This window comes from Mus pahari, chromosome 2 (assembly GCF_900095145.1).
Source record: "Mus pahari chromosome 2, PAHARI_EIJ_v1.1, whole genome shotgun sequence".
NCBI classification, from domain to species: Eukaryota; Metazoa; Chordata; class Mammalia; order Rodentia; family Muridae; genus Mus; species Mus pahari.
Genome location: NC_034591.1, coordinates 158,710,975 through 158,724,738, shown reverse-complemented (window position 1 = coordinate 158,724,738; position 13,764 = coordinate 158,710,975). Strand labels below are relative to the sequence as shown.

The window sequence follows — 13,764 nt, the reverse complement described above, 5'->3', positions numbered from 1 at the left end:
ATTTACATACTAGTTTTAAAATAAAGGGGAGAGAGAAGAGAGAGAGAGAGAGAGAGAGAGAGAGAGAGAGAGAGAGAGAGAGAGAATGGTTTATATGTGTATGAGAGAGTGTGTAAGAGTGTTTCTGTGTGAGTACTACAAAGTCACTTCTCACAGGAAGCTTTTCTCCCGTGTTTATTGATGTCTGTTCAGTCTTCATATGAGATGGAAGCATCCTCTGGTTACTCTACTGAGATGGCCTCATTCTGTTATCCATCCCTCACGGTGCACACACTACTGAAAAGCTATCTCCCTCAGCATGATTTTTACTTCTTAATTATATTACTTGAAATGCAGGGTCTTTCTCTGAATATTTTTCAATGAATGAATGAATGAATGAATGAATGAATGGGTATACATATTCTTTTATTAAAGGCAAACCAGAAAATCTAATGTATCCTCACTATTTGTTTCTTATAACATAATGGTTAGAAACGAAGTATTCTCACTCAGTTTCTTCATTCTATTCTCATTCATTCATAAGACAGATACATCCACGGTGCAGCTGCCTGTTAGGAATTGTCTACACTCTTAATAGTTCTATCTGCTTTGGCTTAGAGGACATGGAAAAGGAAGTCAGAGCCAGCATGACTGCCCCCCAACCAGGTCATGGCTTTAGGTAATAAGCCAGCAAACCAACACTGAGACCAGAACCCTGGTCCTCATGATTGCTCAGCAAGCACTTCTAGTCACTGAGTAGGCCCCAGCCTTCTGCAAACATTTGAAACAGAACTGAACTCAGGGTTAAGATATTCTTATAAGGATGTTATCGTATGAGAAGGTGCACATGAGAAGGGCCACCATGGGAATTCCAAAAAGGAGGACAACAGTTCTACTTGGCCAGACTTGTCTCTCTCTGACAATCAAGACACTGCCGACAGACACAGTTGGTCATAGTTGAAGTTACAGGCACTGTAGCTCCTCCTAGTATGAAGGTTGCTTGCTGGATTTAATAGATATTCATTAAATAATGTGTTTAAAAGACTATTTTCAGAGATTGTTAAATCCTGGTCAAGAAGTTGTGAATGGAAATAAGTCTTTCTCCCTTGATCCTGTATTCTAGTGGGAGAGACAGATTATAAACAAAGAAGTAAGTGTAAAATACTGTGCCCGTAAGAGTGGGGAGGAGGGAGCCTGGGCTTCAGACAGTGTTTGAATGCGTCCTTGCTGAATAAGGGATTTGAAGAGCAATCTATCCAAAGGGAGAACAAAGCAGGTCTAAGTGTGTAGAAAGAGTTGCTCAGCTACAGAAAACAGCCAGTGTGGACCCTGCGCATTGGGGTTACCAGGGTGTTATTGCCAGCAATGAGTGGCTTGGACTCTCAATTTTGAAGTCAAAGAACCTAAAATCAAGGTGTCTCTGGGATGAGTCTCTTCAGGATCCTCTCCGGCACATAGATGTCATCTGCGTTTCTTGGTTCATCTCTTTCTCTGCCTGAAAAAGCCATTGTGCAGAATCAGATGCTAGTGCCTGGTTCTGCCTCTTCTGGCTTTCCCTCTTGAAAACATTAGGGTCACATCGGACCCCAGAACAATTCCAGACACAATCTTTCCCTTTCAACATCTCACAAAATGAGTTCTTCCATTAAACATGCCATTTTCACAGGCTCTGGGGCTTAGGGAGGGCCTAGGTGTCTTGAGTGGGCGGGTCCTTGTTTTGATGAGTACCTGAAGTTGGTAACATTCACTATTTTTAGGACTACTAAGGAGCTCTAAATGCTCTCCACAGTCAACCCATGCCAATAGCTTTCCATAGGAGACACCCTGAGGTCAGCCCCATTGTTCTGCTAGCACTCAGGCATACTGGTCTCATTTTCTGTTGGCAGTCTCAACTCCTCTCCTACCTATAAGTTTGTTCTCCATAACTGAGCACAACGGAAGCACTCTCCATGCAGAGCTTTCATGACACACCCAGAGACCCTTCCTCCAGTAGCAGGAGACTCAGTTGTCCTAAGAAGACCATCTTACTAACACACTAGCATGATTATGCAGAACATTACAGTAAAAGGGAAAGAGCGAGTGACTCTTGCGAGAGCCAGCGTCTCCTTCCAAGGGGACTGTGGCTTATCTACTCCATTCATGTAACTCAGCATCCCAGGAGTGTTGTAGAGGAGAGATGGGATTCCGTCCATACTTCTCAATCTGCTCCTTTTCCTAAATAAACCTGAACCCTAAATTTATATTGACTTTCTAAAAGTGTCTCCGTCTGCCTCTCTGCTTCCACTCTTACTTCCTACATGAAACCCAGCTCTATTTATCCCCAAACTTCCATTTCTCTCTGTCATGCCTCTTCCTTAAGACGTACCAGGTCCTCAGAGCCTCTGTCCTTGCAGAACTGGGGACACTTGACTTTTATGTCACTTGGATCTTGGTCTCAACTGACTTTCACTATTTTTATGCCCTTTACATAAAAATCTACTTAGTCACTTCATAAACCTCTTAAGTTGGAGACCCTGATACTGTCATTCAAATTTTTTTTATTAGGCAAGTGTCTTGAAATTTGTAGGGATAAGCCAATACTTATTGATGATTTAAAACTTAAACTCTTGGCCTAGATGAGACAGGAATTCTTTGAAGAACGTTTACTTGTCCATAGATAAAAGTGAGTTTAGACACCACCATCACATTCGTGAGGCCCAGCCACACGAAGCGTGGCCATCTTCAGTTGTATTTGTCTTGGTTCATCTTCTCTGAGGTCTAGGTTTCTCACTGGTAAAACACATAAGATCAGTCATTATACTCAGATTGGTCTCAGATTCCATCATTGTTCAACACAGCCCTGCAATCGTAGGGACCACAGCCCCCCTAAACCAAGGTGAGTCTGGCAGCCTTCTACTGTTGGGACCTGACACTTTGCTCCTCCCAAGATGGGTCCCTGTGTAGACATAACTGTAAGAAGGCCACTGTGTCACAGCTCACTTTGCTGTCAGTGTGTGAGTGACAGGAATCATGGATACCTTTGTGAGGCTACACGCTGAGGCTCTCTGTGTAATTTGTTAGGAATTTTACTTTTTAGCAAGTTAGCCTTACTGACTCATACTCACGTATGATCTTACTGCAAGCACCAGACGGTCTCCTAGAAGGCTTTAACCTGACATTTATCAGCATGGTTTCCAAAGGCCAAAACGTGAAGGGTTTGAAAATGGAACTAGGGGTATCGGTTGCCTTCTAGCGTCATGACCTTGGACTATTTACTCCATCATATGCTCTGTTTTGTTAATACAATTCAGCTTCTTGTATCAGTAGTATATCTGTGCCCAGTGGTGGCCATAGGTGCTGAGAACAGTTTCAATGTCTTCACTTTCTATCTTGCTTTCTGTATTTCTACTGGATTTTGGGGTTTCACTAATAACAATAATAACAAAGTGGAATTCAGCACCTTGGTCTTCCTCCTGGGAACCAAAGAACTGCAATGATTTTAGAGACCAACTGAGCTAGTTTCCTTGTCTGATGATGAGGGGTCAAGTGGTGCTGGTAGCCTAGAATATTCAGGCACAGGAAAACTGATTTCACACAGAACTGTGGGATATCACCTATCAATTCCAGTAAGAATGTTGATGCTCCTGCAAGCCACATGCCCTGGGGCTTCATCGCTGCGGAAACAACCAATGGTTAAAAATCTTCCCACTAGTGTACAGAGATAAACCTCTCTACAAAGACCTTCCCTGTTTGAGCAGTGTTTGAACATGCTCTTCTGATACTGGATGAGACAGTTTCTGGGTAAACACAGAGTCAGAACCTTGCGATTTGCTTCTGCTCAGTGTTTAGGAGTTTGTTACATGCAACAATGTAACTATTTAGTGAGATTACCAGTGAGACCTAAACAACTCTAAGAGGATTTATTTCAGCCATTTCCACCCTTTCTGTGCATTTAGAGGAAACGTTGGATAGACCTTTGCTATGGAGTTGAAAATCTTTATAAACCCTGAGTGATAAGAATGCTAACCCATGTGCGCATGGCCTATTGATAATTCCTCATCTTGCTCCACTCTGGTCTTAGCTGGTCAACAATGTCACTGTTAGCATTTCTTTTGAATCCCTTGATGATTTATATTACTAGTTGACAGTTATGTACTGCAGGTCTGGGAGAAGTAACCTGATGGGCATGGTGATTTTACAGCTAAACCCTTAGAAGAAAATGTCTCCCTTATTTTGAAGCTTTTATCTTTTTTCTTTTTCTTTTTCTTTTCACTTTCTTTCTTTCTTTCTTTCTTTCTTTCTTTCTTTCTTTCTTTCTTTCTTTCTTTCTTTCTTCCTTCCTTCCTTCCTTCCTTCCTTCCTTCCTTCTCTTCTTCTTCTTCTTCTTCTTCTTCTTCTTCTTCTTCTTCTTCTTCTTCTTCTTCTTCTTCTTCTTCTTCTTCTTCTTCTTCTTCTTCTTCTTCTTNTTCTTCTTCTTCTTCTTCTTCTTCTTCTTCTTCTTCTTCTTCTTCTTCTTCTTCTTCTTCTTCTTCTTCTTCTTCTTCTTCTTCTTCTTCTTTATGGGGGTGTTTCATTCTGGGGTCTGAAGTCTGCAATATAAGAAACAGTTTGCATTCGGCAAGTATCTACCCTGAGTTAAGGACTCTACTGATTTTTGTTCCAAAAGCTGTAAGAGGCAGATGTCTCTAGGTTTAAAGATGAGTAAACTGAGCAAGAGAGAGTCTAACGCTAATGGCAGAATCACTCTTCGGGGATGAGAAACAGATTGTTTGGAAATGTAAAAGTCTGTGCTGTGTGCAGCAGTAGTGAAGGCCTTCATCAGTGGGTAGGATTTCTGGTTCCTTTCCTGCTGGTCTGGAATGAACAAGGAGGGTTCTGCAAACACCCTTTGTATGTCGAAGAACAACAACAAATGGATCCTTCCTCTGAGCTCAGGTCAAACTATACAGGCCACAGGACAGCTGAATGTGCATCAGACATTTTAACTCAGTTCCACTTCTGTGTAAAACTTTTTCACATTAGGAGAAAGATCTGCCCCCCTCTCTGAAACAATTTGTGGTATATTTTAAGCTCTGATGATAATCTGAATTCTACTGAACCACAGATAATGCTCACTTTTCGTCCCTTTATCTAAGTCCGGTTTTATTTGGCCTTTCTTACCAAATCAAAGCACAGGGCTTTCTTTCTGTCTTTAAGAATGCTAAGGAGCAAATAACTGTGAGCTCACATCTATATGATATGTAGACTAGCACAGCTAGAATTTAAACTTTTAAAAATATCCCCGTGTGATTTGCTACCTCATTGTGTCAGTGTTGGAACCAAATGCCAGAATGGGTTAAATGTTTCCCGAGTCATCAATGATAACATGTTTGTGGTTCTTAACTTTTGAACAAATATTCAACTTTCTGTCAGTTTCTCTGAGGAGTGCTTTCAGACATATTTCTAGGTCTCAGAGTACTCTTACTCTTAATGCAATGCAAACTTGTTAGAGTGGAGAGCGTGTATTTATTTTATTATATATTTTTTTTCGATGGAGGAAATTTTAGTGCTTTTCTTTCTTTTAAACTGCCCACAGTATTTGCTATTCACAGATGTTCTGTTTTGAATAAGGTCTATCAAAGTGTGAAGCTAGATGGATACTTTTCTTCCCTTTAAAATGGAATGGACTTGCATTATGCAGTGTTCTTAGGTGAATTTTCTTGTTTAAGAAGCCAGAATACAAGAGAGTGCTATATTAGTGTATTATTCTCACAGCAAACAAGCCCTGTTCTGTCGCTACCTGCTTGGCCATTGTTTCTGATTGTGTGTGCTGTGCAGTGGCGCTTGGATGGCTTCCTGCACTCTGCCAGCACAAAAAGGCATTTCTGTTACAATGGCCCCTAACCACACAATGACGGCATTAAGGATTTATGTGGAGGTTTCATTATTTTCTCCTCTTTTGTTCCTTCCAGGATGTCTTCCAAGCGACCAGCCTCTCCGTATGGGGAGACAGATGGAGAGGTAGCCATGGTGACAGGCAGAGAGAAAGTGGAAGAGGAGGAGAGTGAGAGGCTCCCAGCCTTTCACCTTCCCGTACATGTGAGTTTTCCCAACAAGCCTCACTCGGAGGAATTTCAGCCAGTTTCTCTGCTGATGCAAGAGACTTGTGGTCCTAGGACCCCCACTGTGCAGCACAACACAATGGTAGGTTTCTCATGCTCTCCCTGTCCGCCAGGCTATTCCTCTAATAGCTTGGCTTCGGTCTTTTGCTCGAAGTGAACATGTTTCTAAGAACCAGACAGACGATTCACACCAGGCCTCATAGGATTGCTTCCAGTGAGTCGATTCTGCAAGGGAACAGACATAAGAAATGATGTCTAGCTCTTAGTGTGCTTTTTGAGGAACCTGCTTCTGACACATAATTAGGGGGAAAGCCATACAAAATGTGAAGATCGTGTTCAGATGACATGGCTAGAGTTAACCAGAATCAAAGTTGGCTTCCTATTCTTCCTGATGAAGAAACATTAGATGTAGCTGCTTACATTCATCATTGTTGGGCCTCATGGGTCAAACAGTCTTCAATTATTTGACCCTGTGGTTATATTTTCCACCCAAGAATTTTAGATAATGCAATATACCCATACACATACACACCTATGAGTGTGAGCATACGTGTATGTGCATGTGTGGAGACTAAGCCCTCCTTGGTATTACAATAATTCACAACCTTCACAATAATCTAGTGAGGTAGTACTAATAATTCTCTTTTGTATTTGAGGAAACTGAGACAAGGTGAAATTATAATGTGTTCTAGGTCACAGAACCAGGATTTACCCAGACAGACAGACAGACAGACAGACAGACTTCAGAGTCCATGGTCCTGACACATGAACTCAGGCATAGTTTATATGTTTATATGTTCTTGTCTGTCACTTGGCAAGCTTACTTATATTCTCCATGTTTTCCCTCTCTTCGAGACTTACCATTCTGTTCAAGGCTGTGGCTCTGAATCTTCTTGCCAAATAGGAGAAGGGAAGAGGTGGGTAGGTAACATTAGGTCAGCATGGGGAGAAGTCAGCTTTTCGATCTGCTGTTGTGTCTCTCTGATGTGCTGTCGGTTTAATATTTTGACCACTGCCTGTTCTCGGGCAGTTCCAAACTAAGTGTGTTTCTTGGATGGATTTTCCCTGTGACAGTGACATACATACAAAAGTCTGAAGGGCTGAATGTGATAACGATAAGATAATTTTAAGCACACTCAAAGATGAATAAGCCTGAAAGAGGCAGAAAGCGGTGACATCGGGGGATGGAGTGAAGTTCTGATCTGTGATTTGTGTCTCACCTGGAAATGGACAGGGAATTCTGTTTATGAGTATACAGCACAGGCTACTGAGATGACTCAGCATGGAAGAAAGCCAGATACACAAGCTTAACAAAGGTAGTTCCGTCCACAGAACTCATTCTGGAAGGAAAGAATCAGTTCCTGGAAATTGTCTTCTGACTCCCACATGTGCCCATGTTTACACACAGACACACAATAAAAAATTTAAAAAATTAAAATAGTAACTCTGAGTAGTGCTATGATTTCCAGTGAATTCCTCAGTAGATCTGTGACCCAAAGTGGTTGAGACCACACTGTGGAATAAGTTATTAGGGTATCAGCAAATGACCCATTCCATATTAATGAGGTCTACATTTGGACTCTCTTGCACCATATGAGTGTTTTCTGAGTTTGTTTCTACCTCAGATGTGTCCTGCTTCACCAGTCTTTCTCCTCTTGTGTGGACACTTGAACGTGTCATGACCCTAATTTCTAAGCCCTATGCTACATCATCTCCAGACTTCCATAGGACTTGCTTACATGAGAAAGGACTAGATTGTCTCCCTCACTGTTGAGTGTGCATGCCACTTGCTTTTAGGATTTAGCCTAGACTCTTCACCTGCACAGCAGTTCCTCTAAAAAGCACCACATACATGTGATAACTGATAAGTCTTCTTCTGCAGCCTGCGTGGGACAGATGCAGTGGCCGTGCCCAGTTTCACACACAGTTATGAACATAGCTGAGCAGTCTACACCTCCTCCATGGTCCATTTTTCTGATTCTTAAATTTCATGTCTATGGTAAATGTGCTTTTTCCATAGGAGTAGGTGAAAGGTCACTGCAGTTTAGATGGGTTCACTTAAATCATGGACAGTGGAGAGCACATTGTCCCTTCACCTATGCCACTAACAAGGCTTCGCATTGTGACCTGTGTATTTGGATATTTGTCTCTACACAGCGTATGGTGTTTCTTGTATACACACACACACACACACACACACACAAACACACACACACAGTTTTCAGATTAGAGCATGCGATGATACTCAGTTCCTGATGACTTGATAAACACGTGGCTTGATATGGCTCAATAAATACTAAGGATTTGGAGGTAAAGTTGCCAAGCTTGTCAATTCCTGGTGACTGTCTTCTAGAAATCTCAGAGCGATAGGGATGCCTACTAGTGTACAGTCTGGAAGAGTCGGGATGAAGCAAGTTCTTACAATAAGACCTATTATAAACACATATCAAAGTGGCTGAATGTATTTATGGTATTATTACTCAACATGAATAATTCCTTTTTTTATAATAGACTATTGTCCTACTCACACAATAGAGTCTTATGTTTCATAAGGAAATATATTCTCTCCATTTTTACTCGGTATCACTGAAAATGGAGAATGCTTCATAGCCTGTGTATTGTAGAGTGGTTTCTGAAAGGCTGCCTGGTGGAATCAGGGAGAGACTTTCCATGTAAAACTTCAGTCCAAAGACATTTCCCAAGATGAAAACATTGCACACTCTGTGGTCAATAAAGATGAGAAATTCCGGGTCCTGTTTGGATCCAGTTATGAAACTGTTAAGTCCTAAGTCAGAGCCAGATAAGGATGTAAACCTGCCTTTCTGAACTCCTGCTTATTTCCTTAATATTTGGAGAAACAAACTAGGTGTCTAACTAAGAGAGGCTCTGGGGTAGGGTGGCTGTAGCCAGCACAGACCAGATTCTCCGAGGGCTTCTGACTTGCTGGTAAGGATGCAGTCATAAGCTTGTGATGCACACACGGCAGTGTAAGACTGTCAGGTATCTAATCCTTGTGGGTCTAGGCTTGGGTGGGTAAAGGGATGGCAAAGGGAGTTGCCGCTCTTTTATTCAAAGAAGCCCTCATAACTTTGCTAGACCCCGACTCCCTGATCATTACCAGCAAGCTGTGTAAACGAATGGGTCCTCCGTGAATGGACAGGCCATCCTGACCTTTAACCTACTGGTAATAAAAGTCCTCCTTTATCTTTTGTTGTTAGTTTTTCTTGCTTGTTTTTCTGTTTGTTTGTTTTTAAACTTTTTTTTTACATATGTGTGTTCTGTGTGTAGGGTTTATTAAATGTCTCTGTGTGGGTGCATCTGTGTTCTGATATACATAAATATGTGTACATGCACACTTAGTGGCCAAAGTTGGACATTGGTGGTGCTTGAGCATTTTCTGCCTTACTTTTGAGACAGGGTCTCCAAAAGTGTGTTACACTCACTGGTCTCGGCGGGCCTGGCTGTCCATTGATCCCCGAGGTCCTCCCCAGTGCTCAGATTCCAAGTCCACACTGCTGCATGTGATCCTTACATGTGTGCTTGACTCCAAGCCTCTCTGTGTCCATGCAGCGAGCACTCTACAGCCCCAGTCGTTTTCCCAACTCCTGGGTTTTCCTTTTGTTTTGCCTGTCTCTTAAAAGTGGCCTTGGCTGTTGTCTCAGAGTTTCAGAGACAAATGGGTGGATCTGTGACTCAGGCTAACCTTAAGAACAGTTCTGATATGGACAAGTCGAATGAAGGATGCAGACCACCTCCAGCAGGCGTTCTCATACCAGTCAGTGCAGGCTGTGTGGATATCAGTGGGATGGGAGCAGCTCTGGAGAGACAAGGGACCTCACTGTGGGGCAGCCTCTGGCGCTCATTTTCTGTCTGGTTGCCTGCCGCATCTGTTGGTGAGCTCTCAGCTCCAGTGCAAATGTGATGTGAAATGAGACCACCGCCACCCGTGGTTCCAGAATAATCTGTTGTCTATTTTTTTTTTAAAGCCCGTTCTGCTCTTTCAAGCTTTCTTTTGATTCTTTAAACCACTCTTGTTTTGAAGGAACAATATGTTAATTTCAATATAAAATCATTGGAGTGGCTTGCTCTAGATGTAACTGAATTTTATTTAAAAAAAAAAATCTAAGTGCATGGATACTTCTTGTGTTGCATTATTTCAGGTCTGGCCCACAGTCTTCTTCATTTGAAATAAGAGCGATATCTGTGAGCTGCACCCTAGACCTCTTTTAACAATACAAAGTTATTGTTAACTTATCGACTCTGACTCTGGCTCAAGTAATTTTGAAGCTGTCAGTCTCCTGAGTCACTGGACCTGAAGTTGCACCCCACTATGCTAGGCGATGTGCATAGCGTGTGTGTGTGTGTGTGTGTGTTTGTTTGTATTTGTGTACATATGTAATATACTATATATGAAATATATTTTGGTATCTCACTTACAGTTGATATTTATTGTATTTCCCTGGACGTATCTGGAATCCTGGGTCTCCATGGTCACCTTGAACTTGCACGGTGTGTCAGTATGCATCTACATTAGAGTACACATGAAACAACAGTTAGTCTGAGTCTATTCCCGCCTCATATCCATGTACATGTATGGTGTGTCATGGAGTCAGTGTGCATCTACACCAGAGTACACATGAAACAACAATTAGTCTGAGTCTACTCCCGCCTCATATCCATCACAGAAATAAAATAAGATATAATTTCAAGTTAATTTTGCATCAAAGACACAATGTTGGTCTTTTGAGTATGACATAGCAAGGCTCCGATACAGGAAAGCCAGACTTAATCATTGAAATAAACACTCTGATGCACTGAGAAGAAAAGAAGGAAGGGCTCAGATGTATCCAGGCCCATGGTCTGCACTTAGATTTCTTTTAAACACAAAGTTATCTTTATCTGTTACACTGTAGCTGTGACTTTCAGTGCATGCTATGTGAATTTTGCTTATAATAGAAGAATCAATTATGTATTTTTGATATGTAGGATAGTGTTACCTATGGTAAGTTATTCAAGAAATTTAAGGAAAAGAGAAAAATGTGTCATTCAAAAATAAAAACTTAATTGTGGGGTGGTAAAGATTACTATTCTTATCTGATACTTTCTATAAGCTTTTCAATATCTGGTGCTTTTGTACATAAAACTATTGAGCTATTGTGGCTTGCTAAGCCCTGCTATTGTTAAGCCAGGGTGGTCCTTGTGCTAGCTGTAACAGGAGAATTTCATTGTTTAGGGAGAGCCCTATCCCATGCTCTAGACAAAAGTGTAATTACGTTTGAATGACGTGGACATGGGACACACTCTTGTTTAATAGCATAGAGAATAGATTTAGCAAGATTCAGATAAAGTGAGCTCGCAGGCTGTTATGTGCTGGGTGGTAGTGTAAAATTATGAGCGCAGGTGGTATCATTCCACATGGAGAGCGATTTCACGGGTTTATCTCTAACCTGTTGTAGCTGGAAGAGATAGGCTTCTTATCTGAACAAGGCCAATTCAATTGCAACAAGGTAAGATGCTGACAAGTCTGCATTTGTTTTTTTTTTTTTAATGGTAAATTGATGTTTATCATACAATGAAATTACACTGTTACAAACATCACCCTGTATACATTGTCACAAAATACTCCTGATGCTATTTATCTGGACACAATTTCAGACTCCTGTTTGAATAGAAGTTCAATTTTTCTATGTGTACTATGCTGGGAAATTACCCCCAGGACTATCAGGGATAGAGACTGACTGTGAAACAGTCAGCAAGGAACACAGAAACTGCTGAAGAAATTGGGCAGTCGATCATTCTGTCCTGCGTTCATGCCCTTTGGATCAGCCCCTTGGTAGGAGGGATTGGCTCCTATTAAGTCATAGAAATCTTGATTCAGGCTGGGGATATCACTCTGTGAATAAAATACCTTCCTTGCAAGCCTAAGGAAAGCCCTTCAGATCTAGGACACAAGTGTTGGGCACAGTGCTGTGTGCTGGTAATCCCAGTGCCGGGGAGCCAAAGACAGGAAGACACCAGGCCTGCTGGTCAGACGGTCCAGCTAGACGAGCAGGCTCCTGCCAAGTGAGTGACGGTCAGAAAGTAAAACAGAAATGAGTAGGATACTTTGTCTAGATACTTTGCCTTTCTGCAAGAGGCTTTATGTTTGGAATTGAGCTAGGATGCTCCCCATACCATAATAAATTGAATTAATGTGAAATGTTGAAATTCTCATAGAGATGATTTTTCTGTTGAAAGGTGAAGGAGATTTGGGGTGAATTAAAGTAGTTTAATCTGAGATGGTCTCCACTTGATAAACTATACTAGTCACCGAGAATATTTAGGGTACATATGCATGCTCACATTTTTAAATTTCCATTGTTGCTAGCTCCTTGCACTGACATTTGACTTTGAACCCAAACGTGGGAAAGTTGCTGAAAGAGGTGGCCCACATCAAGCATGATAAAGTCATCTGTGATCTGTTGGGGTTTGGTGTGTCTGCTTGGTTTATGGGGTGACCATCTTTGCTACATGGGCCGAGTGGGGGTGCGGTGATGGACTCGGTGGCTGAGATGGCGATGCACCAATGACTAGAAGGAACAAGACTGATACCCTGCTGGGTGTTGGTCCTGACTTGTGCAGTAGATAGGTGTGCCATTTCTTAGTCATAGACTAACTTCCACAAAGAAAAGAGGTAATCGTTCAGACCCGGAACTAACACGTAATGACAGGTTTGTGTGCAAACTAGTCTACAGTCCAGGGTTAAGTTTGTATTCTTCATTTCTTCCTTCCTCTCTGTTTCTCTGCCCCTCCTCTTCCCTTTGGAATGTACTAACAGCCCAAATCAGCCCCAAGCTTCTGGCAGCCCTCTTATTCGGCTGCTCAAGTACTGGGATTGCAGGTGCCAGAGCCCATGTCTAGTCAGAGAAGCCTTCCTCATGAACCCCCTTGTGGCACTCAGTAGTTCCATGGTCAGAAGATACAGCCAGGGGAATCCACAAGCAGACAGTGCAGTGGTTAGCTTCCTCCTTCATAGATCTGGGTTTTGGAGAACTGCCAGACCCCACTATGGCCAGCTTCAGTTTCTCTTACTGTATGTGATTGCTAAAGGTCTTGCTGCTGAAGCATTCAGCTGCCTTCCTGTAACACAGGCATGTACTGAGTTCTCCACAGATCAACACAGGGCAAGTTGTTCAAGTGTTTCTGAGTCTGCGTACCTCACTCGCCTGGCCTACTGCTGGTAATAAATGGCGATTTATCTTTAATATCTTCATTTAGTGAGCAAGATCCTGGCACCTTTGTTGGTTCCAAAATTCCCTTTGCAGCTTGTTGTTGATGACTGCATACTGGAAACTCTGTTTCAGGAGACAGGATGCTGCACTTCCTGTAGTACTCCAGCTTCTGTTTCACTTAAAACACATTTTTACTCTTTTTGACCATTTCTCGGTTTTCGTAATTGGCTGCTCTGTTTTCAAATTGCTAAAATATGAGAATTCACAGGGATGGCTGAAAGTAAAAGGGAGGCGTCGAAGGTGAGAACTGGGAAGCAGGTCACTTCTGCAGCGTGGGTGTGGTTTGATTTGGGGCTGCGGGCACAGAACTGCATGGTCCTCATTTCTCATTTCACCTCTGTCAAACGCAACCACCTGCAAGGCTCAGGGAGTCCCAGGACCTTCCCAGTTAGGATGCTTATTTCCAGAGGTGCGTGCGGGGGGGGGGGGGGGGG

At 42.3% G+C, this 13,764-nt stretch overlaps 1 protein-coding gene across 15 annotated transcripts in view; it reads left to right on the top strand.

Moving 5' to 3' along the window:
- Sox5 (SRY-box transcription factor 5) overlaps positions 1-13,764 on the top strand; it is a 943,592-nt gene that overhangs the window by 614,599 nt on the left and 315,229 nt on the right. For 11 of the 15 annotated variants that reach the window (XM_029534576.1, XM_029534569.1, XM_029534568.1 and 8 more), the window contains one exon: positions 5,910-6,141. In XM_029534576.1, coding sequence (XP_029390436.1) covers positions 5,911-6,141 — 231 coding nt within the window. In that variant the 5' untranslated portion in view covers position 5,910. The remainder of the gene's footprint in view (positions 1-5,909; positions 6,142-13,764) is intronic. The other 4 variants (XM_029534564.1, XM_021190121.2, XM_029534565.1 and 1 more) reach the window with 1 other exon arrangement.